Source organism: Miniopterus schreibersii, assembly GCF_964146895.1.
Source record: "Miniopterus schreibersii genome assembly, chromosome: 9".
Classification (NCBI taxonomy): domain Eukaryota; kingdom Metazoa; phylum Chordata; class Mammalia; order Chiroptera; family Miniopteridae; genus Miniopterus; species Miniopterus schreibersii.
Window position 1 is genome coordinate 71,871,184 of NC_138118.1, and position 24,769 is coordinate 71,895,952.

Consider the following 24,769-nt stretch of genomic DNA (forward strand, 5'->3'; position numbering starts at 1 on the left):
GTTAGGTGAAGCACATTTTGATGGAAAGGAGAAATCATATGTATTCTGCCTAAAGAGAGTGGTGCCAGGCAAATAATACCTTCTGAACTAACTTGGAAGGATGGGAAAACATCCCCTGCCACCATCTGAGAGTAACTTAAATGAGCCTAAGCTCACTAACCCATGAGTGGAGGGATGTAGGAGTGTGAGCTTGTTTGGAAGATGGTGGGGCAAGCTCTTCCTGCTGACTCATCTTCCCTTGCAGCCCTGATCGCACTCTCCCACCCTCCGGCCATCCTGTCTCTACCCATGTGTGTGGTCGGCCCAGTACAAAAAGTGGGTTGCCATCCAGGACATAAGGACACCAGAGTAAAAGCAGGTGTAAGAATTTCTCTGGAGAAAGTGGGAGCTGAGGTCTTAGATCCTTGTGAGATTGCTGAATGCAACGGACACACAGTGTTTCAAGAGTTCACGAAACACTCTGCCAGGTCCTCCTGTGGACAGAAGGGTTTGTGAGTTGCTAGAACACAGTTACTATTTCCCCTCTTCTGGTTTACAAACCCTTATCTAGCAGCCAAGGGCTTGTACCTTCCATCCCTTAAAAACAGGACCTTTGCGCAGGAGAGCCTGCTTCCTTACACTTAATTGTCTGGAGGACAGGAGTGTGTCGCTGTGGAGCCTTCAGCCAGACCACTCAGTTGTGCCCGGCTGGAAAACCAAGTCCATGCCTTTCTTCATCCCTCGGCCCTCATGGCGGGGGTTCCCAGATTTAGAGTTTCCAAGGTCAACAAAGTCTTAATAACAATTTGAAGGGATGAAATAGGGTTACTAATTGTTTACTTTTCTAAATAAGTAAATGATCGTTTATTATAACAAATGATCATTTATTATCACCATAATTTTATAAAGGAAAGGATATTTTAACACCAAAATTCCTAGGACGCTATAAATGTGAAGAAAAGACAGTATTTAAATCAAATAATGTTACCAACTTTATAGAGTTTTTCTTTGTTCATAATTTGCTTATTTACCATCAATTGATTTGAGTACTTAATCACCTCTTTAAAGAAATCAACACCAATATTTGATAAGCTCTGTCTTACGGTAGGTAGCAGGGTAATTTGCTAACAGCTCCTTGTTCAGTTGAATAACCCAGGAGTAATTTAAGGTTCACCGAACCTAACCCTGCTTTTTAAGTTAATAATTATTCCGGAAAATTTGTACCTGATGGATATATGGCAATTATAGCTCTCTGCCTTTCTGATGGTATCACTCCTCATAATTTCCATGTAGCTATTTCTTTTCCTTGGGTCAGTTACTCAATCCCATCGGTAATTGTGGCTCTGTGTACTGACAATGCTGTGTGTTCAGCAGGCTTTGACGGGGTTTTGTGTGTGTGCACAATTACCTTTACATCTGCTATAAGGATTTCTCTCGTTCTCTGTAGCTTTCTGGCTATCAAGCTGAATTCAGTCGGTGGTGGCACAAAGAGATGAGAGCGGTGAAGTTTCCATCTCAGGGAACAATCTTTGATTATTACCTGGACCACAGTACCAAGAAATTTTTGCCTTGGACAGATAAAATCCCCAAGTTTACTATGGATCCCGATGCACCTCTGCAGGTAGGTGTGTGGAACGTAGTCCTTTCCAAGCCACACTGTGCTGATTTGAGCCTGTTTTGTTGCTTTTTAGCAGTCTTTTCCCCCTTGCCTGATGGGAAAATTATTGTTGATTTGGTCAGTGTATACGTATCCTGAGGGGGAAGGGCCTCAGTTATGGGAACAGTTAGTAAAATGGCCATTATATTGCTGCAACCTCTTTTTAAAATTCTCAACTTATTTCTGTGGTAACAGCTTTCTTTATATTTTCCTAGGAGCTTTGTGAGTTTTATTAAAAATTGGAGGAAAAAGAATCAGTGGATTCTTATTTCTGACCTTATAGTAAATAGTTTAGACAGCACTTTTACATATAACTTCTTTCCTTTAACCATCCCCACCAAGCCATAAAGTGAATACGTTTAGTCTCCTCGACTTGAGTTTTAAAAGCACCCAGCAGCACACAAACCTCAATGGAACTTTCTCTTTTTTATTGTTTCTCTTCATAAACCCTTCTCCTACATTTCCATTATGTCCAGTTACTTTTTTAGTCATATTTTAATTCTGCCACTGTTTCCCCGAAATGGTCTCCCCGACACTTAACTTCGTTCGTGTGGATTGTACCTGGTCATTTTGCCACTGAATCTTACTGGGCCAAAGTTTTGCTACCAACTTTCACTTATATGTAGTGATTTTTCAGTGTTTTGACAGCAACTAAAGGGTGGTGAACGGTCTCTTAAACGTTTACCGTCTTCTTTCTCTTGTATGTGTAATACAAGGTTGGGCGAGCATAGGTAATTCTGTAATGGGGTCCTTGGGTGCTGGTACTTACAGTGGGAAACACAGATCAGTTGCTTATGCTATGACACGTCAATGGCACCTCCCCATGGTGCTCTCAAGCAATGATGTCTGAACTCTGACCATTCAAAACAGAAGATTAGGTGGGATCTCTCCTATAGGTGTTAACTAGAACTAAGAATTCATTGGGCCTCAATTCTAAAGTGACCCTGTTGGTTCAGCTTTAAGATTTTGGAATGTCTCTCTGACCTTTCTCTCATTCTGTCTTCTCCCTCCAGAGAGTTCTGGTTCCCACATCGGAGACGACTCGCCTTAGGTATTTCATCGAGTTGTTGCTTAAGAAAGGACAACCACTAATGCTAGTGGGACACGCTGGAGTGGGAAAAACAGTCTTTGTAGGGGACATGCTGGCAAGTCTCTCTCAGGATTACATAGTGTCCCGTGTGCCTCTCAACTACCACACAACGTCTGCAGCTCTGCAGAGTAAGTGCTCCTCTTGTTTGCATTCCAGAGACAAGAGATCAGAAACGGTCAAGGCCACGACGTGCAGCCCAGAGAGATGACTTTCTCTGGGCTTTAGACATTATCTCAGGCCTCAGATGAATTTTTACTTATCACCGTTCTGGGTAAATATGCTTCGTTCAAATATTGTGATTTTGGCTTTTTATATCACTCATAGATTTATTTGGGTTATTACTGTTTAGCACAGCAAGAGTTTACATCAGTCATGCCCATTTCTTTGCCTCTAAACTGTTGAGTTTCCTTTAGTCAATCTTATGGGGCCCGAGCATCCAGAGGGTATATACTCAAGGAACAGTGCTCTGGTTACCTTTTCAAGTAAGGGACTGATTTAGGAGAAATTCATTCAAACTGTCGATGAAACAACAGGCCATGAGCTATTAGTTAAGTCTTAAGAGAACTATAAGAAGAATTTAAACTGTTGAATAAATGTATCAATATCATCAAAAGAATCACACAGATTTGGGGCATTCTAAGTTAGGAAAAGCAAGCAAAGTAGGCTTTGGAAGTAGAGGAGACGTAGTAGAAGGGCTGATATTGGCGAGCCTGTCAGCAGAGTAATGGGGTTTTACTGGGGGAGGGGCAGCAAAGCTCACTGTTGTTCAGTAGTTTATTAAACCTGCTGAGTTGCCCTGAGTGTGGTTCCCATGTTGTGAGTGTGCATGGGTGTGTGTTTTTGTTGTTTTCTTAGATAATATCAGTAGAGATTTATCAACTTTCTTACTGACATCATTAACTCAGCTTAGAGTGGTTTTTCTGTAATCTCTTTTTTAATCAAGTTTGTCTTGTCTCTGTGAGTGGAACAGTTAACAAGCGGGCTCAGCAGTATTTTTTCTCAAATATATATTATTTGTCCACTTTCCCCCAGGCACTGTGTCTCATGCATGTTTTCATTCACAGACACTGAAGGAGGGATCACTTTATCACTTGTAAGTGGAACATTGGGTTACAACTCAATAGTTGAACAAAGCACTTGACTGCAGTATGAGTTCATCTCGCTAGTTCCTGAAAGGGACACAGGCATGGATAAGATTTAAAGATCGCCTATTAGCATGAGGAATAGAGTGAGCTGTTCTTTTCTAAAGAAAGTTAGGATTTCAGACCTTTGGGATGGGGTTGTATGCAGGCAAAAATGGGACTTGGGATAGAAGAATCAGCTTAAGCAAATTCACAAAAGAGAAACTTGAGGGACACGTTCAATCAATCGAATCTCTAAGTTGACCAAGTCACAGTGATGGGGTAGAAGATGGCAGAAAGGCTGGAGTGGTGGGTTGGAGTTGTATTGTAGGTAGAGCGCCCAGCTGTCAAGTTTGCCAGAGACTGAAGGGATTTCTGGGACGTGGGACTTTTAGTGCTAAAACTGGGATAGTCCCAGACAGACGACCTGGGATGGTTGGACATTGTAACTGTAGAGAGAGCTGAGATGCAAGCAGAAGAGAATGCATTTCACTTGGTAGGAAATGGGGAGGCATTGCTGGGCAGCAAGGAGCTGACAAGGTGCAAGCTATACTTTGGGAGAAGCCTGTGGCAGGCAGACCGGTCCCCCTGAGTAGTGTGCCAGCTGAATGTCATGTCGCTCTGGACTAGAGTTGTACATGTGAGGCGAAAAGGAGGAGACATGAAGAAGAACCATTTACAGACTGTGGTTGGGCAGATCAGTAACCTGGAGAGAAAGATTATGTTGAGGTTTTACATCTGGCTGACTGGGAGGGTGCCAGTCCCATAAACAGGAGCACAGAAGGCAACGGGGAGGAGCTGGGTTGCGAGTGGGGAAGATGCATATTTGGTGTTGGCCAAACATCCAGGCGCCAGTGGCTTGTAGAAACCAACGCCCAGCAGGCATTTGGAAATGCAGGCCTGATGCTTGGAAGAGGGGTATATGAGTTTATTCAGTATATAGTTCTTTCTTTATTCATTTATTCATTTGTCCACTTAACAGATTACTTGTGGTTGTCGTCAGGAATGCTGGAATGAACAACATATAGCTCATTGTGTTCAAGCTATTTATAGTTTGTTTGGAGAGTCTACAAATAATTAGATACCACATCTGAGGCACATACTCTTCTGGATTTCCTACACATAATTTTCTCTCAAAATATTGACCCCAAGTCATACAGGCACATGAAGAAGTATAACTGGATGTGCACGCAACATAGTGTCTTCATGCAGTAGCCTCTTGTACTTCTGCACTCCAGAGGCCCAAGAGAGGTGTGGGAGGCTCTTTTGAGCTGCCCTTAGATGCTCCTGCCAGGGTGATAGAGAGGGACTGAGAGACCAGGCTGGGCCATGCGTTAGAGAGGGTACAGCGGAGGAAAGTGCCCAGATCAGGGACGGCATTGTCTCAGATGTGACACCCAGTGTAATATCAGGCTGCAGATGTCGACTGTCCAGGGAAGGAGGGGTGGGATGAGTTCTGGCTCCCAGAGGGAGGTGGGCAGGAGAGCTCGACATACAAGGAGGTGGCCAGAGACACAGCTCTGATGTTAACCTGCAGAGAGGTGATACTTGAAGCAAAAGAGTGGGTGAAAGGGACAGAAGATGAAGAAAAATAACAAAGAAAGACTAAGGACAGAAAGTCATATCTTATCTGACTGGACAGAATTATATATTGGTTTCAGGAATTCTAGAGAAACCTCTAGAGAAAAAAGCTGGTCGCAACTATGGCCCAGGAGGAAATAAAAAATTGGTTTACTTTATCGATGACATGAACATGCCTGAAGTGGACTCATATGGCACCGTTCAGCCCCACACTCTGATTCGACAGCACATTGATTACGGACACTGGTAAAGGATGCTCTGTATTTTAGTCTCTCCTGAAATGCTATTATTATTTTTATTACTAATCAACACTTACAAATGGAATGACCCTAATTTCTTCCCTCCTGAGGAGCATGTTTTGTGATACCTTTTGGGTTTTGCTTTGCATATTCTTTTCATCACCTTAAAAGGAATAGATTCCCTTTGTATCTTGGGAAGAACTAGACTGAAAAGCATTCTAGCAGCATTAACTGGCTTAAGCATCAAATTCTGTAACACATTAACTCATGCGAAATTACTTGGAGAAGCTGGGCCTTGCTCTGTGGATGTAACCATCTGGTCACGTCTGGGTGCTGCGCTCGGTGATCCCCGCCTTTAACTCGAGGGAGAGCCCCCAGCCTTGCTATGGGTATTTCTAACCAGAAATAGAGTCCCATGAGAATCAATAAACAGTAACAGCAGGTATCAGTTGAGCTCCATGTGCAGATTCTGTCCTCAAAGGGGCTGTGTAGCCTTCACTTTCCCCAGCGTTTCTTTTCATGTCTCTGAGATAATGCCGACGAGCTCATCACAGAGAGCCCAACATCACAGGGCAATTGCAAAGATCAGAGGGGACAATTGGTGATGAAGGCCTTTGTCAACTGGTGGATTCTGTTGGGCTGTCATCTCCAATTTTTAGATTTAAGGTTCCGTTTTCTCTCTTTCAGGTATGATAGGCAGAAGGTGATGCTTAAAGAAATCCACAACTGTCAGTACGTGGCCTGCATGAATCCGATGGTGGGCAGTTTCACAATCAATCCTAGGCTCCAGGTAGTGTGTTGAGTCCTGTCTCTTTCAAATAGCCCTAAATGTAATAATGTAATACTCCAACATTGTAGCTCTTGATTCTTGGTGCTTTTTGAATATAAATTAGGGCTCCTACTAAGTTGATTAATATGTAAGCTTTTTTTTTTTAATTTTAATTAATAGACTTTATTTTTTAGGGCAGTTTTAGGCTTACAAACTGTCTCAGCAGCTTAACAGAAAGTACAGAATTCCCATGTGCTCCCTAGCTCTCCGGCCTCGTTTCACCCTGTAGAAACATCTTCATTAGTGTGCTGCATTCCTTACCGTTGATGAGCCAGTATTGATAAATTATTATTATCCGAAGTGTACATTAGGGTTCATTCTTTGTGCTGTACATTCTGTGCATTTTGGCAAATGAATAATGGCAGATATGCACCATTAAAGAATCATACAGAGTAATTTCACTGCCCTAAAGACCCCCTGTGCTCCTCCTCTTGATCCCTCCCCCCACCCGCCCCGAATCCCTGGCAACCACTTGATCCTTTTAGTGTCTTTATAGTTTTACCTTTTCCAGAATGTCAGATAGTTGGCATCATATAGTGTGTAGCCTTGTCAGATTAGCTTCTTTCACTTAGCTTAAGGTTCCTCCATGTCTTTTCATGGCTTGATAGCTTCTTTCTTTTTTTTTCTTTTTTTTCTCACCTGAGGATATGCTTATTGATTTGAGAGAGAGAGAGAGAGACATCACTGTGAGAGAGAAACATTGATCAGTGGCCTCCCATACGTGTCCCAGCCGGGAATTGAACCTGCAACCTAGGAATAGGCCCTGGCCAGAAATTGAATCCGCAAGCTTTTGATGCACAGGAGGACGTTCTAATCAACAGAGCCACCCATTTCTTTTTCTTTTCTTTTTTATCACTGAATCATAATCATTGTAGGGATGTGCCTCAGTTTGTTTGTCCAATCACCTGCTGAAGGGCACCTGGTTGTCTCCACATTTTGGCAATTATGAATATACTCTATAAATACTTATGCGCAGGTTTTTGTGTGCATATAAGCTTTTTAATAACAATCACCACCATCAACAGCAACAACATACATGTAACAATAGTGTTGCTCACTCACCTGGAGCCTGCTGGGGTCGGCTAGGTGACTGATGATCTTGGTTGGGCTCATTCACACGTGTGGGAGTTCTTATTGTCTGTCAGTTTATCTAGGGAGACTGGCTGGAGTATTTGGGGCACATGGCTCTGCTTCATGAGTCTCTCATCCATTAGCAGTGTTGTAGAATTTATGGCAAAGGTAGAACCTTAACAAGCCTCTGACAGTGACTGTCACACGGTCCCTTCTAGTTCACTCTGTTGGATCAGTCAAGTCATACAGCCAGGCCCAGAGTCAGAGTGCATGGCACTCCCAAGTTAAGCATGGATACAGGAAGGAATGACAAAAATAAGGCTTTTTAAATCTGCCAGTACCGTTATAATCCCTACTTTTTACAATCCATCTATGTGTTTTTCTTTTCAGAGACATTTCACAGTGTTTGCATTCAACTTTCCATCCTTGGATGCTCTAAACACCATTTATAGCCAAATCCTTAGTTTCCATCTCCAGCAGCAAGCGTTCGGCCCATCAGTTCTCAGGAGCGGCCCCACACTGATACAGGCAGCAGTCGCGGTCCATCAGATGATGGCTCATCACTTCTTACCCACGGCTGTTAGATTCCACTACCTCTTTAACCTGAGAGACCTGTCGAACGTCTTCCAGGTACCCGGATGGCTCTCGGTTATGCATCTTGGGTGGAGGAATGATTCGAGTAATATTCATGGCATTGAGTCACAGAACTTAGTTTAACACTCTGCTATGCACTTTGTGTGTATCTTTTTATTTTATACCAACACTTCTCTGGGAAGTAAATACGGTGGCTCTGTGACTTCCTTTTATCGATGGGAGTAGTTGTCCCTCTCTGGTTGCGTAGAGATAACTTAGCAACAGGAGCAAGGGTAGAAATCTGGTCTCCCTACTTCATTTATTCCATAGAAATGTTTGACTGCTTTGTTTTGTGTCAAAGTAAGAGGGATAATTTTTCATTTTTTCATATTTATTTGATACAATTTTTAAACATACATCAAGAGAAATTATAATTTCTTAACTTGCTAGATCTTGTTGGTTTGACATTGACACCTTACTTACCTGGTGAAAGGACAGTGTTTATGTGTTTGTTTTCAAAAGGAAATTCCAACGAGGCAATTTAAAGCCTGGGATTATTTAAAAATCCAACTAATGTTGTCTGTCCTGTACAGTGAGTGGGGAAGTTGTGTATGGCTTCAAGTTCTTTTGTGAGAGAGGCGTAAGCCGGTTAAACATGAAAACTTTGTGGGATTCCTTTCTTCATACTTGATTTTTGTTTCTTTGTGTTTGTGTAGCCCTCTTTTCTAAATCATCCCACAACTGCCTCAGATGTGTAGCACTGCATCAGACAACATCTTCCGAAAATGTGGGCCATTCCCTTTTGCCTTTGTATTTCTAGCAACTGCCTATTGTTTAAAAGCAGATTTTTAAAAAATTTCTATTTATTTATTTATTTATTTTAAATGTTTTTATTGATTTCAGAGAGAGGAAGGGAGAGAGAGAGAGAGAGAAACATCAATGATGAGAGAGAGTCATTGATCGGCTGCCTCCTGCACGCCCCCCACTGGGGATCAAGCCCGCAACCCGGGCATGTGCCCTGACTGGAAATCAAACCTCGATCTCCTGGATCCTAGGTCGATACTCAACCACTGAGCCATGCTGACTAGGCTAAAAGCAGATTTTTAATCCTAGAAGAAAAAGGAAGGCAGGCCATAAGGGACGTGGGGTGGGAGACTTGCCTGCTGCCCATTCCTATTCAGTCTGTCCAGCTGCACCGATCATTCCCAAATACCCGTTCAGCCTTTGGCAGCTAATTCTCCACAGCTCCTCTTGGTGTTTGCCTGTGAGTCCGGCAAGCTGACCCCTCCCTGAGGAGTAGGTCGACATGAATCTATGACACTGAAGGACAGTGTTCAGCGAGGGCGAGAGTCAAAATATTTTGGTGCTAGGACCCACAGAATGGGAATTCAGGCAATTTATTTTGGTCTCATACTCTTCACCTGTGAAATGGAAGGTTCAGATGAACTAACATCAAAGGATTTTAGAATTAAAAAATTATGATCCAGTGACTTTTGTGGTAGCTGTTCATACTATGGTTTTGGAAAATTAATCTGTTGGAAGCCTTAATAGGCACAGGTTCTCAGGTGCAATATTTAGTTCCTGGGCTGGCTCTTGAAATACAGTCTTAGCTACATTCCTAAAAATGAGTATAGTGATAGTAAATTTTCAAAATGCTGCTTATCGGAGAGGAGAGTAAAACTACTAATATATATGCACTACTATTATAATTTTTTTAAAAACGCAATAAATTGCTAAATTCAGGATACAGTTAAAGAAAATGTTCAAGGAAAATATTATCTTGGAATGTCATTACCTTCTGAATTTTTAATTTTTTTGATTCTTGCCTTACAGGGGATTTTATTTGCTTCTCCTGAATGTTTAAAGGGTTCAAATGATTTAATACGCCTGTGGCTTCATGAATCGTCTCGTGTCTATGGAGACAAACTGATAGACACAAAGGACTGTGATTTGTTTCAGAAAAAACTGCTGGAAATTGCCTGTAAATATTTTGAAGTAAGTGTATGAATGCTGTAGGTCGCCGTTCACTGTGGCACTAACTGGTATTGGTTATGGATGGGAGTAAATGGTGTAAATGCTTGCCTTGCTCAGATAGCTGTGGTTCCGGAATATAACTGCCCTGTACCTGGGAACATCCCACCCACCTACCGTGGATCGACCTGCACACTTTTCCCTTGCTAGGCCACGCTGCCTCCAGATGAATCACTTTGGATGATGGCTGGCATGACCATATTTCCTCTTTTTCCTCCTGCAGGGTGTAGACAGGCATGTCCTGCTTCAGCAGCCCCTCATCTATTGCCACTTTGCCGGTGGTGGGGAAGACCCTGGCTACCTGCCAGTCAAGGACTGGGAGGTGCTGAAGGCGGTCCTTACAGAGACATTAGATAACTACAATGAACTGAATGCTGCCATGCACCTTGTCTTATTTGAAGACGCCATGCACCACGTGTGAGTTGACTGGTCGTGATGGTTTTCGTACAAAGTAAAAGTGCCTGAGTATCCACAGTCATTGTTTTTCAAGAGATCATACTGAGCACTCTGAACTATCCATTCTTATCTATTGTTTGCCGTACAATAGAAAATGAGAGTGTCTCCATAAACTGTCACCACCTTAATAATGTCATACGTAGCACACTTCTTTCTGAAGTGTCATCACAGCCATAATTTCGACTTTATTCACGGCAGCCCTGATAGGTAAAATATTAACAAAGAGGGTGACTCATTCAAAGTTACAAAGTCCCTACATGGTAGAGATAGGATGCACTTAAACTCATTTTCACTGATTAAGCATGTTTATTGAGTGCCTACTGAGTGCCAAACAGGAACATTGCCAGCCTATTCAATGTTTTTGTGCAAATTAGGAAAAAAGGGGGAAGGGCATGTTTCCCTGGCAGACAGGGAAAGGCCCACGTCCTGGTATAGAACTTGGCTGACAAGGCTCTCACTCACCTCCTAGACAGGGCACCTCATGCAGTGCACTGATTATATGACCATCTTTAGGGCTTCTGCTGTCAGATATTATTGTAGGTACTGGGGATGGAGCAGCAAACGAGACAGTCCAGTCCCACCTCTAGTTGAGCTTACCTTTTAGTGATTCATATGAACATTTATAAAGACATGGACAAATAAGCAGAAAAATGTCAAAAAGTGATGTGTCACACTGAGAAATAAGGTCGATTCTGAGAAATGAAATATGTGGATTCCCAAAGAGGAACTGGATATCTATGTGAGGAGGTGACGTTTAAGGTAAGATCGAGATGGTAAGCAGGAGATAGACATAGGCAGATCTGGAGGAAGGACATTCTGGGCTAGAGCAGAGTTCATGTGGCCCTGGGGTTAAATGCTCAGAAACAGAAAGAGGGCCATCATGGCTACAGAAAAAATGAGGAGAACAAAAATCACATGATCATATCAATAGATGCAGAAAAAGCATTCAACAAAATCCAGCACCCATTTCTGATAAAAACTCTCAGCAAAGTGGGAATAGAGGAAACATACCTCAATATAATAAAGGCCATATACGACAGACCTACAGCTAACATCATTCCCAGTGGGCAAAAACTAAAACCATTTCCCTTAAAAACAGGAACAAGACAAGGGTGCCACTTTCACCACTCTTATTCACCATAGTACCGGAAGTCCTTGCCACATCCATCAGGAAGAAAACATAAAAGGCATCCAAATGGGGAAGGAGAAAGTAAAACTGTCATTATTTGCGGATGACATGATACTGTACATAGAAAACCCTAGAGACTCCATCAAAGTATTACTAGATTTGATAAATGAATTGGTCAAGGTAGCTGGATACAAAATCAACATCCGGAAATCAGTGGCATTCTTATACCCCAACAATGAACTTTCAGAAAGAGAAACTATAAAAACAATACCATTTACCACTGCAACTAAAAAAATAAGATACCTAGGAATAAACTTAACCAAGGATGTAAAAGACCTGTACTGGAAAACTACAGGACCCTGAGAAAAGAAATAGAGGAAGATATAAACAAGTGGAAGAATATACCATGCTCATGGATTGGAAGAATTAATATCATTAAAGTGTCCATACTACCCAAAGCAATTTATAGATTCAATGCAATTCCTGTTAAAATACCAACAGCATATTTCACAAATCTAGAACAAACATTTCGAAAACTTATATGGAAAAAAAAGACCCCGAATAGCTGCAGCCATCTTGAGAAAAAAGAACAGAGTGGGACAGATCACTTTACTGGATATCAAACTGTACTACAAAGCCATTGTAATCAAAACAACCTGGTATTGGTACACCACCAGACATATAGACCAATGGAACAGAACAGAGACCCCAGAAATAGACCCAAACCATTATGGTCAGTTAATATTTGACAAAGGAGGCAAGAGCATACAATGGAGTAAAGACAGTCTCTTCAATAAGTGGTGCTGGGAAAATTGGACAGGTACATGCAGAAAAAGTGAAACTAGACCACCAACTTTCACCATACACAAAAATAAACTCAAAATGGATGAAAGACTTAAATGTAAGTCATGAAACTGTAAAACTCCTGGAAGAAAACATCGGCAGTAAAGTCACAGACATCTCACATAGTGGAATTTTCACTGATACATCTCCTAGGGCAAGAGAAACAAAAGGAAAAATAAACATATGGGACTACATCAAACTAAAAAGCTTCTGCACAGCAAAAGAAAACAGCCTCAAAATAAAAGGAACCCCACGGTCTGGGAAAACATATTTGCCAAAGATATATCTGATAAGGGGCTAATTTCCCAAAGGGAAAAAAAAACTCATATTACTCAGCAAGAGGAAGACAAACAATCCAATTAAAAAATGGACAAAGGACCCAAATAGACACTTCTCCAAAGAAGACATACAGATGGCCAAGAGACATATGAGAAAATGCTCAATGTTGCTAATCATAAGAGAGATGCAAATTAAAACCACAAGGAGGTATCACTTCACACCCGTAAGAATGGCTCCATCAACAAATCAACAAAGGACATGTGCTGGCAAGGATGTGGAGAAAAGGGAACCCTGGTACACTGCTGGTGGGAATGCAGACTGGTATATCCACTATGGAAAACAGTATGGAGGTTCCTCAAAAAATTAAAAATGGAGCTGCTTTTTGACCCAGTGATCCCACTTCTAGAAATATATCCTAAGAATCCTGAAACACTAATCAGAAAGAATATATGCACCCCTATGTTCATAGCAACGCAATTTACAATAGCTAAGATCTGGAAACAGCCCAAGTGCCCATCAGTAGATGAGTGGATAAAAAAGCTGTGGGACATTTACACCATGGAATATTACACAGCTGTAAAGAACAGGGATATCATACCATTTGGGACAGTATGGAAGAACTTGGAGAATGTTACACTAAACGAAATAATCCAGGCAGAGAAAGACAAACATCACATGATCTCACTTATATGTGGAATCTAAAGAACTTAATGAACTGATGAACAGAATAGATTTAATGACATGGAAGCAGGGATCAGACTGATGAATGTCAGAGGGATGGGGGGGTGGAAGGGGAGAGAGTAACTAAAGAATTTATATGCATATATGCACAACCCAAGGACATGGACAATGGTGTGGAGAGGGACTGGGGAGGGGGGTGGGATGGGGTGGAATGGGTCATTGGAGAGAAAAAGGGACACCTGTAATATTTTGAACAAAAATAAAAGGGGAGGGAGGGAGGGAAGGAAAGGGAGAGGGGGAGGGGGAGGGAGGGAGGGAGGGAGGGAGGGAGGGAGGAAGGAAGGAAGGAAGGAAGGAAGGAAGGAAGGAAGGAAGGAAGGAAGGAAGGAAGGAAGGAAGGAAGGAAGGAAGGAAGGAAAGAAAGAAAAAGTGAGGAGAGCAGTATATGTATATGTGACAAGGATGGAGAGGCAGGAATGGGCCTCACTTATACAGGGTACTTCCTTGTAACCAGAGGAAGGACTTTTGATTTCATTCTGAGTTCTTTGAGAAGCTTTTGGACAGATTTTAGCATGGGAATGACATGATTTGTTGAATAGTCTGAACAGCTTGTCCTGGCCACTGCTGTGTGGGATTCCATCGATTGCACCTTCGCAGCCAATGCTCTTTTCCTAGTCACCATCATGTCTCACTGGCTGTATTAGTTTGCTAGAGCTGCTGTAACAAAATCCCACAAACTGGGTGGTTTAGAAAAGTAGATGTTTGTTGTCTCACAGTTCTGGAGGGAAGAAGTCTGAAATCAAATGTCAGAAGGGCCAGAATTCTCTCCCAGGTTCTAGTAATTCCTTGGCTTGTGGCAACTTAACTCCAGTCCTCACATGGCATTCTCTCTCTGTGTGTCTGTGTCCAAATTTCTCCTTTTAATAAGGACATCAGTTGTGCTAGAGAAGGGGCCCACTCTACTCTAGAATCATATAATCTTAACCAATTACTTCTGCAATGACCCTACTTCCACATAAGCTTATGTTCTGAGGTACAACTTTAATATATGACTTTGAGGAGACACCATTCAATTAATATCACTGACTTTTTTAATAAGTGGTACTTGGGCAAAGATTAAAATAATGATATCATGATTAAAAATAAGTCAAGCCCTGGCCGGTGTGGCTCCGTTGGTTGGGCGTCATCCCATGCACTGAAAGGTTGCCAGTTTGATTTGGGTCAGGGCACATGCTTGGAATACAGGCTCAATCCGTGATGGGGGGCGTGCAGGAGGCAATGAGTCGATGTTTCACTCTCACATAGATGTTTCTCTCTCTCCCCCTCTCTTCCTCTCTCTCTAAAAATCAATAAAAAGTATTAAAAAAAAAAAATAAGGTAAGAAAGAAGGAAGTATAAGAAAAAGGAAATCCAAACAGACCAAAAAATGTGGGGAATTAAATTTTTAAAAGTTACTCTTTAAAATGTTTAGCCAAAGCACAGAAGAAAACCTTTGGAGGCCTTTCCATTATAAACATGCTATGTATTGATTGTTTTATTGATCCCTTTGCAGTTGTAACACTCTGATTACACAGTTGTAGTTAGAATCCATGACCATGGTGGTAAGTGAATTATTAATAACTCTGTTTCTGGTTAGGTTAGTCTATATTGACTGTGTCTGAATGCCGTGGCTCAGGTGAGAGAGATCGCCTGTTGACGCTGTGGGAGTCTTACCATGTAATCCTTCAGCAGGGAATCCTCGGCGGCAGCCTGAATGGATGGCTGTTTCTTTGATCGGGGATCATGAGCTGGAAGCTCATTTCCTCAGTGTCAGAGATGGTTTCAGAGTGTGTTCTTGAGTGTTGGAGAAAGGGTCTTTGCTGCTTAGAGAGTCTTGTGAGGTACAAACCTCAAAGCTTACATTAAAATGAAATGAAAACCTGCTTTGTAACTTGGGGTTTCGTTTATGTCAGAGTAATTTTACAGCTTTCCCCGAGGTGGTTTTGTTGTGTGGTTATGTTAAGTAAAACCTAAGGGATGGCTGACCTTGTAAAAATAACCCATCTTTTCAGTTATTGAAGGTTTTCAGGAAATGCCCACACATCCTGGTCCTAGTGTAAGTGACCCCAACCCAAGTTCATTTTTTCAAGAAGTGCTCTTTATAAAACTGTCTGTATGGTTCATTCAGGGCCTGAAGTTTCAGTTCATTTCAGAAAAGCAACCTAGAGCCAACACCATGGGCTTCTTTTGCATTTGGGTATCCTTATGTTTTTATTTTGTTTTATTTTTTCTCTTAGTATTTACAACATAATTATGACATCTTTCTTCAACCACACCCATATTTTAATCATGTTAAAGCCAGATTATTCCTGTTTTAAAATGTGGCAGTAATATTGCCTTGGCTGCTATGGCTCCGTTGGTTGGGTGTCTTCCCATATACTGAGAGGTGCTGGTCGATTCCTGGTCAGGGCACATGCCCGGGTTGTGAGCTTGATCCCCAGTAGGGGGCGTGCAGGAGAAAGCCGATCAGTGAACTCTCATCGATGTTTCCATCTCTCTCTCCCTCTCCCTTCCTCTCTCTAAAAATCAATGAAAACATAATTTTTAAAAATTGTAGCATTAATACCAACAGCTTAAGCATTAGAATCTCTTCCATAATATAGAACAAGGGATTAGCTGGCCTTGCTGGAAATCTGTGATTCTGAATGATTTCAGTAAATTTTCTAGAGTGCCTGAGGCCCAGGGAAAGCTTTAGCACAAAGAAGTAGGAATCATATAAAAGAGGCGATTGTTTAATCTGCATGAAGTAAATCACATGTGTGATGTTTGCTGATTTAAACAAATCCATTCTTTCCAAATTAATTCCACAGCAAAGGTTTCTGGCACAGAGACATTCTCTCTTTGATGTTGTCATGTGTGGATGCTGATGTGAAGTGTGGGATCTTCTTTGCTAATCAAACAAATTCGAGGTATTGATCAAAGACCTGTATGTGTTTTCTTTCTTGAGTTTTGGTGGAGTGTGCTAAAGCAGTCAGAGAGTCCGAGATGTTACCAGCAGAGCATGGTTTGTTAGGCAACGTTGTGAGGGCAGATTCAGGCAGCATCTTTGATAGGCAAACAGAAGAACTGAAGGTTTGAAATAAAAATTGGAATTTAGAGTCTATATATATTTATCTAAAAAATAAAACAACCATAGTCCCAGGTTTCTCACTTCGGTCTTTCTCTCCTCAGGTGTCGCATCAGCCGAATCCTCCGGACCCCCCAGGGTTATGCCCTCTTGATCGGGGTGGGTGGCAGTGGCAAGCAGAGCCTGTCCCGGCTGGCAGCTTACATTTGCAGCCTGGAGGTCTTCCAGGTCACTCTGACCGAAGGCTTTGGGATCCAAGAACTTCGGGTGAGTAAAAGTGAGGGGCCCTCCTCCCTTTCTGCCTGGTGGTGCACCCATGTCAGCTCTGTCTTCCAGATTTGGCCAAGGCCTTTCCAACCATGGGAGAGGCGGGAAAGCTCTTTAGAGGATCTAATTACCTTTGGCTGTTTCTCCTTCATGGTCAAGTTAGTCATAGTAAATTTCTAGAAATGTTTTTAGGTCTATAAGCCTATAGTCCTGGCTCCCAAAATATTTTATTAAATACTTGCCTCCTGCCCTGGCCAGTTTGACTGAGTAGTTCGAGCTTCGGCCTGCTGACTGAAGAGTCCCAGGTTCTGCTTTGTCCAAGGGCACGTACCTCGGTTGCAGGCTCGATCCCCGGGAGGCAATCAATCAGTGTGTCTCTCTCACATTGATATTTCTCTCTCTCTCTCTTCCACTCTCTCTGAAAAGCAGTGGGAAAATATTCTTGTGTGAGGATTAAAAATAATAATAAATACATGCTTTCTTTGCATTGACCACTATTAATAACATTCCTGTATGATGAGGGGAATAAATACTGCCTCTACAAGATTCCTTCCACTTTGGATAAGGTTAGGATAGAATAAATGCAATGAAAATACATTCAAGAAACCCATCTGTTTTTAAACTTTTGCTTTTTGATTCTGCCTTTACAAGTGCAAATAGGTTCTTTCCACTTTGGTTAAGATTATGCTAATAAAATGCAGCGGAAATACATTTAAGAAACTCATGTGTTTTTAAAATTGTGCTTTTTAATCACAACCATACTTACAAAATAGTACTCAGAGTTTGTGGCAAGTGCTATTTTAAGCCAGAAAAAAACCCAAAGCACATGCTTTCAATATTACTAAACAAAAGTAAAAAATTAGCCAAACAAAATGTGTTTTCAATGAAACAGACAGTCGTTGAAATGAGCAGAAACTTCCTTTTACTGCGTTGCCTGACAAAGGCCTCAATGAATTCATTTCCACTGTGTCAGAATGGAGTCATTCAGCAGCAGCCAGCTTTCATCCCTCTGCTCCATTAAGCCACAGACAGGACACGCTCATCCTTACATGCCTGCAGCGGAGGTGATGTCATGCTGTTGGCCCTCTAGCAGAGTCCCGGGGAGGAGAGAAGACGTAGACACCGGAGTACACCGGGCAGCTCTCCCCGGCCCTCGCGCGTGCTCCCGTCGCGTCAGCATTTTAACAAAGATGAGTGATGGTCTCCTTTCCTCACAGGTAGATCTAGCCAATTTGTACATCAGAACTGGAGCCAAGAACATGCCCACTGTGTTCCTGCTGACAGATGCCCAGGTTCTAGATGAGAGCTTTCTCGTGCTGATTAATGACTTGCTGGCATCAGGTGATTAAACCAACACATTTCTTGAAAGATCTTCCCCAATGACAAATTATCTGTAGTTTCAGTGAACTTTAAAGAGAGATCATTTGTCTTCGAGACGTTGGCTGGGGCAGTCTTTGGGGAGAAACCTATAAACCTAACTAATTTGAGGTGTGTTGCTTTCTTAGTGTGCTTACGGATGTGAGGTGCCTTGGCGCAGCCTTCAATGGAGTAGATGTTATTTCTGCATGTACAAGTTTAGTGGGTGTCCTCAGTGTGTCTTGTAAATGCAAAAAAAAAAAAAAAGACATTTCTGATTTCAAAAATCTTACTTTGTCATTTAAGCTGAACTTTGTATTGTAAAGCATTTCAAGCATTAAAAAATCATATCTAAAATTTAAATTGTCACAGTCTTTCAGTAATTCTCATTTCTTTGGGGGCAGGAGACATCCCAGATCTCTTTACCGATGAAGATGTGGACAAGATTATTTCTGGGATTCGTAATGAAGTCCGTGTTCTGGGCATGGTGGACTCCAGAGAAAATTGTTGGCAGTTCTTTTTGACCAGGGTTCGACTACAGCTCAAAGTAAGGAACACTCGATTTACCTGTGTTGTTATTTAAAACCTTCTGTTGAAGCTCTGATGTGGTTCTGTTTCAGGATTTATCATGAGTTTGAATTTCGGACATTCATTTGCTAATGACATCTAGTCATTCACTGTGAAAGGACATTCGCCTTTCTACCTGCCCAGGTGTGGAGTGTACTTTCCTAAGGTTTCCCGTGACACTGAGCTCCAATGAAGCATCATGCTGAGCGGACTGTGCAGTGCTCAATCGAACTGGACACGGTCTCTGTCCCTGAGGAGCTGACACTATTGCAGGAGATGAGATCCCTCACAAATAACTGTAGTACAGGACCGGTGTAAACGGTGCTGGGGAAGGCAGAGGAGCTCAGCATCCTCCATAAATGCTGTAGGCCCTCCCAGAGGAGGCAGTGTGCCCCATGTCTAGCGTGGTTGCAATGTGTAGGGAAGGGATGGGGTGCGGAAGAACTTTCAGGAAGAGGAAATAGAATTTATATAAGAATAAGGCGGGGGACTGCACAGTATATATTTGGAGAAACCCAAGAGAGCTCCGGGGGACTGGAACCGAGAGTCCCTGTTGGGAGAACAAGTTGGATCAGGCTGGGACAGAAAATTGGGATGAGTTAAGGAGGCTGTAAATCATTTGGGGAGCAGTGGGAGAGGTTTGGATTAAGGAAGCGAATTATGTCAGCACTTGAGGGCAACTAACAGGTGTATACTGAGATGACCTGAGGCTCAACCCCGGGTCCTTCCTCCTAGCCTACTCTGTGCTGCAGTGTAGCGTACAGAAATATGATAGAACCAAATAAAGGTCAAGTAGTATAACAAAACAAGAAACGCCCCCAACTCATGGCAGAATGCCAACTTAAGGGACATTCAGCCTTCCCAGTATAAAAATGGTTAGGAATCTAGAAAAGTTACTGTGCTACTTCTAGTGTTGTCCACCTGTCACAGTAGTGACAGGTTCTAGGGCTGTGACAGAGCCTGGAGTACACAGGAAAGGGTCGAGGCAGTAACGTTAACTGAATATACCTCTGCCTGAAGGTGTAGAGTAATTGTCAGGTTCCCTTCCACCCTACTGTGTCAAATTCCACATTAATCTTACCAAGCAATTCTGGGCCGAGGTTGGAAGATCAGAATTTACAGTGTAGTTGCCCAAAGAGTTTTCTCCCCATCAAAAATGTGACTCAGAGCATGTTTGCCAGGTTGTAACAAGGCCAGGGATTTCTCCCTGTGCCACTGTGATATATTCAGATCAAATTCCCTCTATGGAATAGAAAAACAGGTACAGTAATAGACTTTGAGATAGTAATGTTATAGATTACTGGCTGTCAGAGCAACAGAATCAGCATCACCTAGAAACTTTTTAAAAATGCAAATCCTTTAGGCCTCTCCCCACAAGATCTCTTGAATCAGAAACTCTGAGAGGGACCCAGCAACTTCTGTTCTAATAAGGCCTCCCGGTGAATCTGAGGCGTGCTGAGATTTTGAGAATGGTCGTAAAAATAATGCTAAAATGAACATTCTTTACATATCTTTTTCATACACAACTTTGCTTGCTTCTGTAGAATAAGTTCCTAGAAAGGGAATTGCTGAGTAGCTTCCGAGGTTAAGTCATGAAGGGCTGACTTTTCCATTGAATTGTATATGGTTTTTGTTTATAAGAGTTCTATATATATATCAATCAATTAGTCTTAGGTATGTGTCTGATCTATTTCCCATCTGCCTTTTAAATGTATGTATGGTACATATTTGTTTATAACTTTAAAGTTTTAAAAAGTTTTTATGTTAGATTAACCAGCATTTTCCTTGATGGATTTGGGGGTCTCTTGTAAATTTAGGACAGTGTTTTTCTGTTCAAGATTATCAGACACTTCACTAGAAGTAGTTGGATACCAACTGAGTAACAAATAAGAGAATATCTAGGGTCGGTCCCTTAAACCCTCCCACTTCACCGTGTCCAGGCCAGCTCAGTAGCCCCTTTACAGGCCCACGCACCATCCAGGCGCTTCCTGCCTCGTGCTCGCACAATGAGTGCAGGGGGGTCTGTTCTCCGGCAGGAAGAGGACTTGGGGCTCCTTGTGTCAGGAAACGAAAGCTTCCCCCCTAACCTCTAAGCTGATGTCTTACTGGCCACAAATGTTTCACATGCCACCTCTGCCTACCAGGGGATCTGGAGAAGTGACTATGTGCTAAAAAGTGAGCCAAGAAGTTTCAGGTTATTTTTGTCCAAAAAGATGCCTTTTTATCTCACCACCATGCATTTCTTCCTTACTGATTTAAAGTTCCATTACTATTTATTACGTGCCAAATAGCCGTATCATATGGCCCTACTTCTAGATCCTCTGTTCTCTCTTCTTGATACGTCTCTCTACTGCTGATCCCAGACTGGTGTCATGTGAATTATTAAAGTTTTATTATACATTTTTATATCTCACATCTCATTGCTCTTTCTTGTCTAGTTTTTTCTTTGTTGTTCTCACATGTTTATACTTCTGGATAAACATCAGAATCATTTTGTCAAATTCGAAACACATTGCATTTCAGTGTTGATTGAGATCATCCTGAAGGCTAATTTTATATTAGGGAAAATTTAATATTTATGAGATAGTCTTTTTTTTGCTGTCATAGAAGGAATATTTCTTGCATAGGTTTTTTTGATGGTGGATTGTTTATGTATAGGAGAAGTATTGATTTTTCTTTATAACTAGCTACCTTACTGCCTCTCTGATAGTTTCTATAAGTTGGTTGATGTCATGTAACCTGCAGGTAGTATTTTGTCTTTCCTAATATTCTATTTATCTGCTCTTAGCCCTCATTGCATTGGCAAATCTACAGAAGAGTATAGATAATAATTAATGGCAATAGTGAGATTTTTGAGTCTTGCATTAAGGAAGACATTTCCAATGTTTCACTCTTCTGTCTTATGTTGGCTTTGCGTCAGGATAGATATCTTGTTGAGGAAGTCTCTACCTATTAAATTCCTTTCAGCATCTACTGAGATAACTCTATGTTTTCCTCCTGAACTCACTAATAGTTGTGTAGTAAAGATTAATGTACAGAAATTTTACATTTTTATACTGTGAAATCCATCAGTTGTTTCCTTCTGTGTTTCCTTTGATCTCAGCTGAGGCAGGCTTACCAAATCTGAGATGTTTCCGATTCATCTCTATTCCTGTCTACTCTTCTACCTTGTCTCATTTTTAGTATTTACCTCTGTACAAGCTAGAATTTATTTTGGAGTTAAATATGGGTCATTTCCCCCCATTGTCATAGGATTACTAATTAAATAATCTGTCTCTTTCCTACTAAAATGAGTAGGAGGGCTTTTTTGTTTGTTTGTTTGTTTGGTTGGTTGGTTGGTTTGGTTTTGCTCTTTAATGCTAAGCAGGAAGGGTATATCTCCCTCAAACACTCCTGACCTTTCTTGGTATTGTCACTCAGTTTTTTAGAAAGGTTAGCGGTCAGCACCTTACCCCGAGGGAGAAATAATATGGCATTAAAATGGGTCACCTGTTGGCTGGAAAATGGCGGCTTCTTTCTCTTTAATCTATATATATTACCCAGTCCTTGGAATTTTTTTTTTTTTAAGAATTCTGGATTTGCTCCATGTAAGTTTCATACGTCATGATATCCACCAGCATGTGCTAAAGACTCCGAGTTTCTGATGAACTGGTATTTCCTTTGCTCATGTTCCTGGAAGCTGAATGCGTTGCAAGGGTTGTTGAGCACACCTGGCAGGTCAAGCTAAATGATGTGAAGTTGCCACCCCATTACCCATGCTCACCACCCAGAGCCGGCTCCCATTTGGAAGGCAGGGGCAGGGGGAACCTGTTGGCATGCAAAACGTGACCTGTGAATCCCACAGGGCAGTTCCCGTTAATGACGATCAGATGTGTGTCCTTGCACTGCCTGAGTGAGTGCCAGATGCCTTCTCTCCTTCACGTTTGTATATGTGTCTTACATAATTCTTATCTTGCAACTAACACTTCCACCTTCTCTCCAGCTGCCTTAGGTAACCCCAGAGCTTTTCTTTCTTGCCTGCCTTCCTGGCCATCTGAAGCCATAGGGAAAAGAACACTTGATAAATGTAGCAGCCCCTGATTCTTTCCCAAGATTTTAGCTATCTGTCTATCTTTATATATCTACCTACCTATTTAGGTGGTTGCCTATCTGTCTGCCTGTCTGCCTATATGTCTGTCGGTCTATCTATCTGAGAGATCTATTTCTGATCATGTAAGAAATATATGTTCATTGTAGATAATTTAAAAATTCAGAACCATGTGAACAAAATAAAAGCTATGCTTAGTTATATTACCTGGAGACCACTACTGATCATATGTTGGTATATTTCCTTCCACTTTTCTGTATGTATGTATAGACATACAAAGTACATATTCAGAACTAAATTTTTTTTCACATCTCTCACTGTTTTCTTTACCTCTCTCTTTGCCTTTTTTATTAGAAGGCTCCCACAATTCTTAAGTTCTTCTCTCAATTTTTATATTATTATTTTTTTTTTCAATTTTTATATTATTTTTGCTTGCCAAATTTCCTAACTGATTATGGTAGATATATAAGAAAGCCGATGAGGGACAAGGGGAGGGAGGAGGGAGGGATGCTCGCTTGTTTATTTTAGCAGCCAATTCATTGTTGGGAATACAGTCATCAATCCCCAAATCGCACAAACAAGTATAAAATTACAACTAAGCATATGTGAGATACGGAGTTCATAAGATAATAGAAGACAGGACAGTAAAGGTTTTACTGGGAAAAAATGATGAGGAAGTATCTCAAAGAATTAGTAGAGGTCATCTCCTTACTTTATATGATGAAAGAGAATTTTAACACCCGACACAAAGGGCTTAATTCCAGAAGAAAGGATGTCTCTTTATATTGAATTTGCATTTCAAAAAGCATGTTCATGCTCTTCACATTTTGCTTACATTTGGTTATGGGTTTGCAAGGACAGTATTGGGTCTTGTTTCTCCAACTGCACATGTGAGTAGAGTTGTCACATAGTGTCCTATTCAGTAGATAATCAGGCATCTGGTTTTCTGTTTTTAACAAAAAAACAATAAACACTGACATGAGGTTATGGGTCTGCAGACTGATCTGGAAAGTAGTGTGTGGACAGTGCAGCCCTGAAGACAAGCAGGGCAGCTGAGATGAGGGAATATAGTCTATATATATGAAAATATGGTTGGGGAATATAGAATGGGGAATATAACTCTTACTGTCTTTACTCCTTAGGTATGGATTTGCTCTTTGCTACGTATTGGATTCCACATACAATTTCTTTATGAATTGAAGAGTTTTGTTTTTTAAAGAAAACAAAAGAACTAAAACTCCCCAATGTAAAATATTATCTCTTGAAAAAAAGCTGTACTGGCCAGTATTCACAAGTAAAAGGTTATGGGAGTAATTTTGTGTGTTGCCTAAAAATAAAATATAAAAATTTATTGAAAGTGTATATATTCGCCTGGCCAGCATGGTCAGCAGTTGAGCATCGACCTATGATGCAAGAGATCTAGGTTCGATTCCGGTCAGGGCACATGCCCAGGTTGTGGGCTCCATCCCCAGTAGGGGGCGTGCAGTAGGCATTCGATCAATGACTCTCTCATCATTGATGTTTCTCTCTCTCCCTTCCTCCCTCTCCCTCTCTCCCTCTCCCTCTCTCCCTCTCCCTTCCTCTCTCTGAAGTCAATAAAGACATTAAAAAAAAATCATTTAACAAAAAAGAAAAGAAAAAAAGTGTGTATGTTGAAGATGCTGTTGCAACTCATAAAAATAACTGAAATTACAAAGTTATTAGATGGAGGATGATACAGGAAGTTATAAAGATGGTAACTGGGGAGTATTTTCTATGCTAATCTCCATTCCTCTGAGGGTTCTCTAAGTAAGATTCAGATCTTGTCATGCTTGAAAAATACTGAGA

General features: G+C 41.4%; 1 protein-coding gene across 1 annotated transcript in view; it reads left to right on the forward strand.

Moving 5' to 3' along the window:
- Positions 1-24,769, forward strand: part of DNAH11 (dynein axonemal heavy chain 11) — a gene marked incomplete at its 5' end in the record, with an annotated part of 204,199 nt that overhangs the window by 102,019 nt on the left and 77,411 nt on the right. Inside the window, 10 exons of the mRNA XM_081146983.1 lie at positions 1,427-1,600; positions 2,650-2,854; positions 5,509-5,674; positions 6,355-6,457; positions 7,958-8,197; positions 9,974-10,135; positions 10,395-10,588; positions 16,770-16,932; positions 18,150-18,273; positions 18,693-18,835. Of these exons, the coding sequence (XP_081003109.1) occupies positions 1,427-1,600; positions 2,650-2,854; positions 5,509-5,674; positions 6,355-6,457; positions 7,958-8,197; positions 9,974-10,135; positions 10,395-10,588; positions 16,770-16,932; positions 18,150-18,273; positions 18,693-18,835 (1,674 nt within the window). The remainder of the gene's footprint in view (positions 1-1,426; positions 1,601-2,649; positions 2,855-5,508; positions 5,675-6,354; positions 6,458-7,957; positions 8,198-9,973; positions 10,136-10,394; positions 10,589-16,769; positions 16,933-18,149; positions 18,274-18,692; positions 18,836-24,769) is intronic.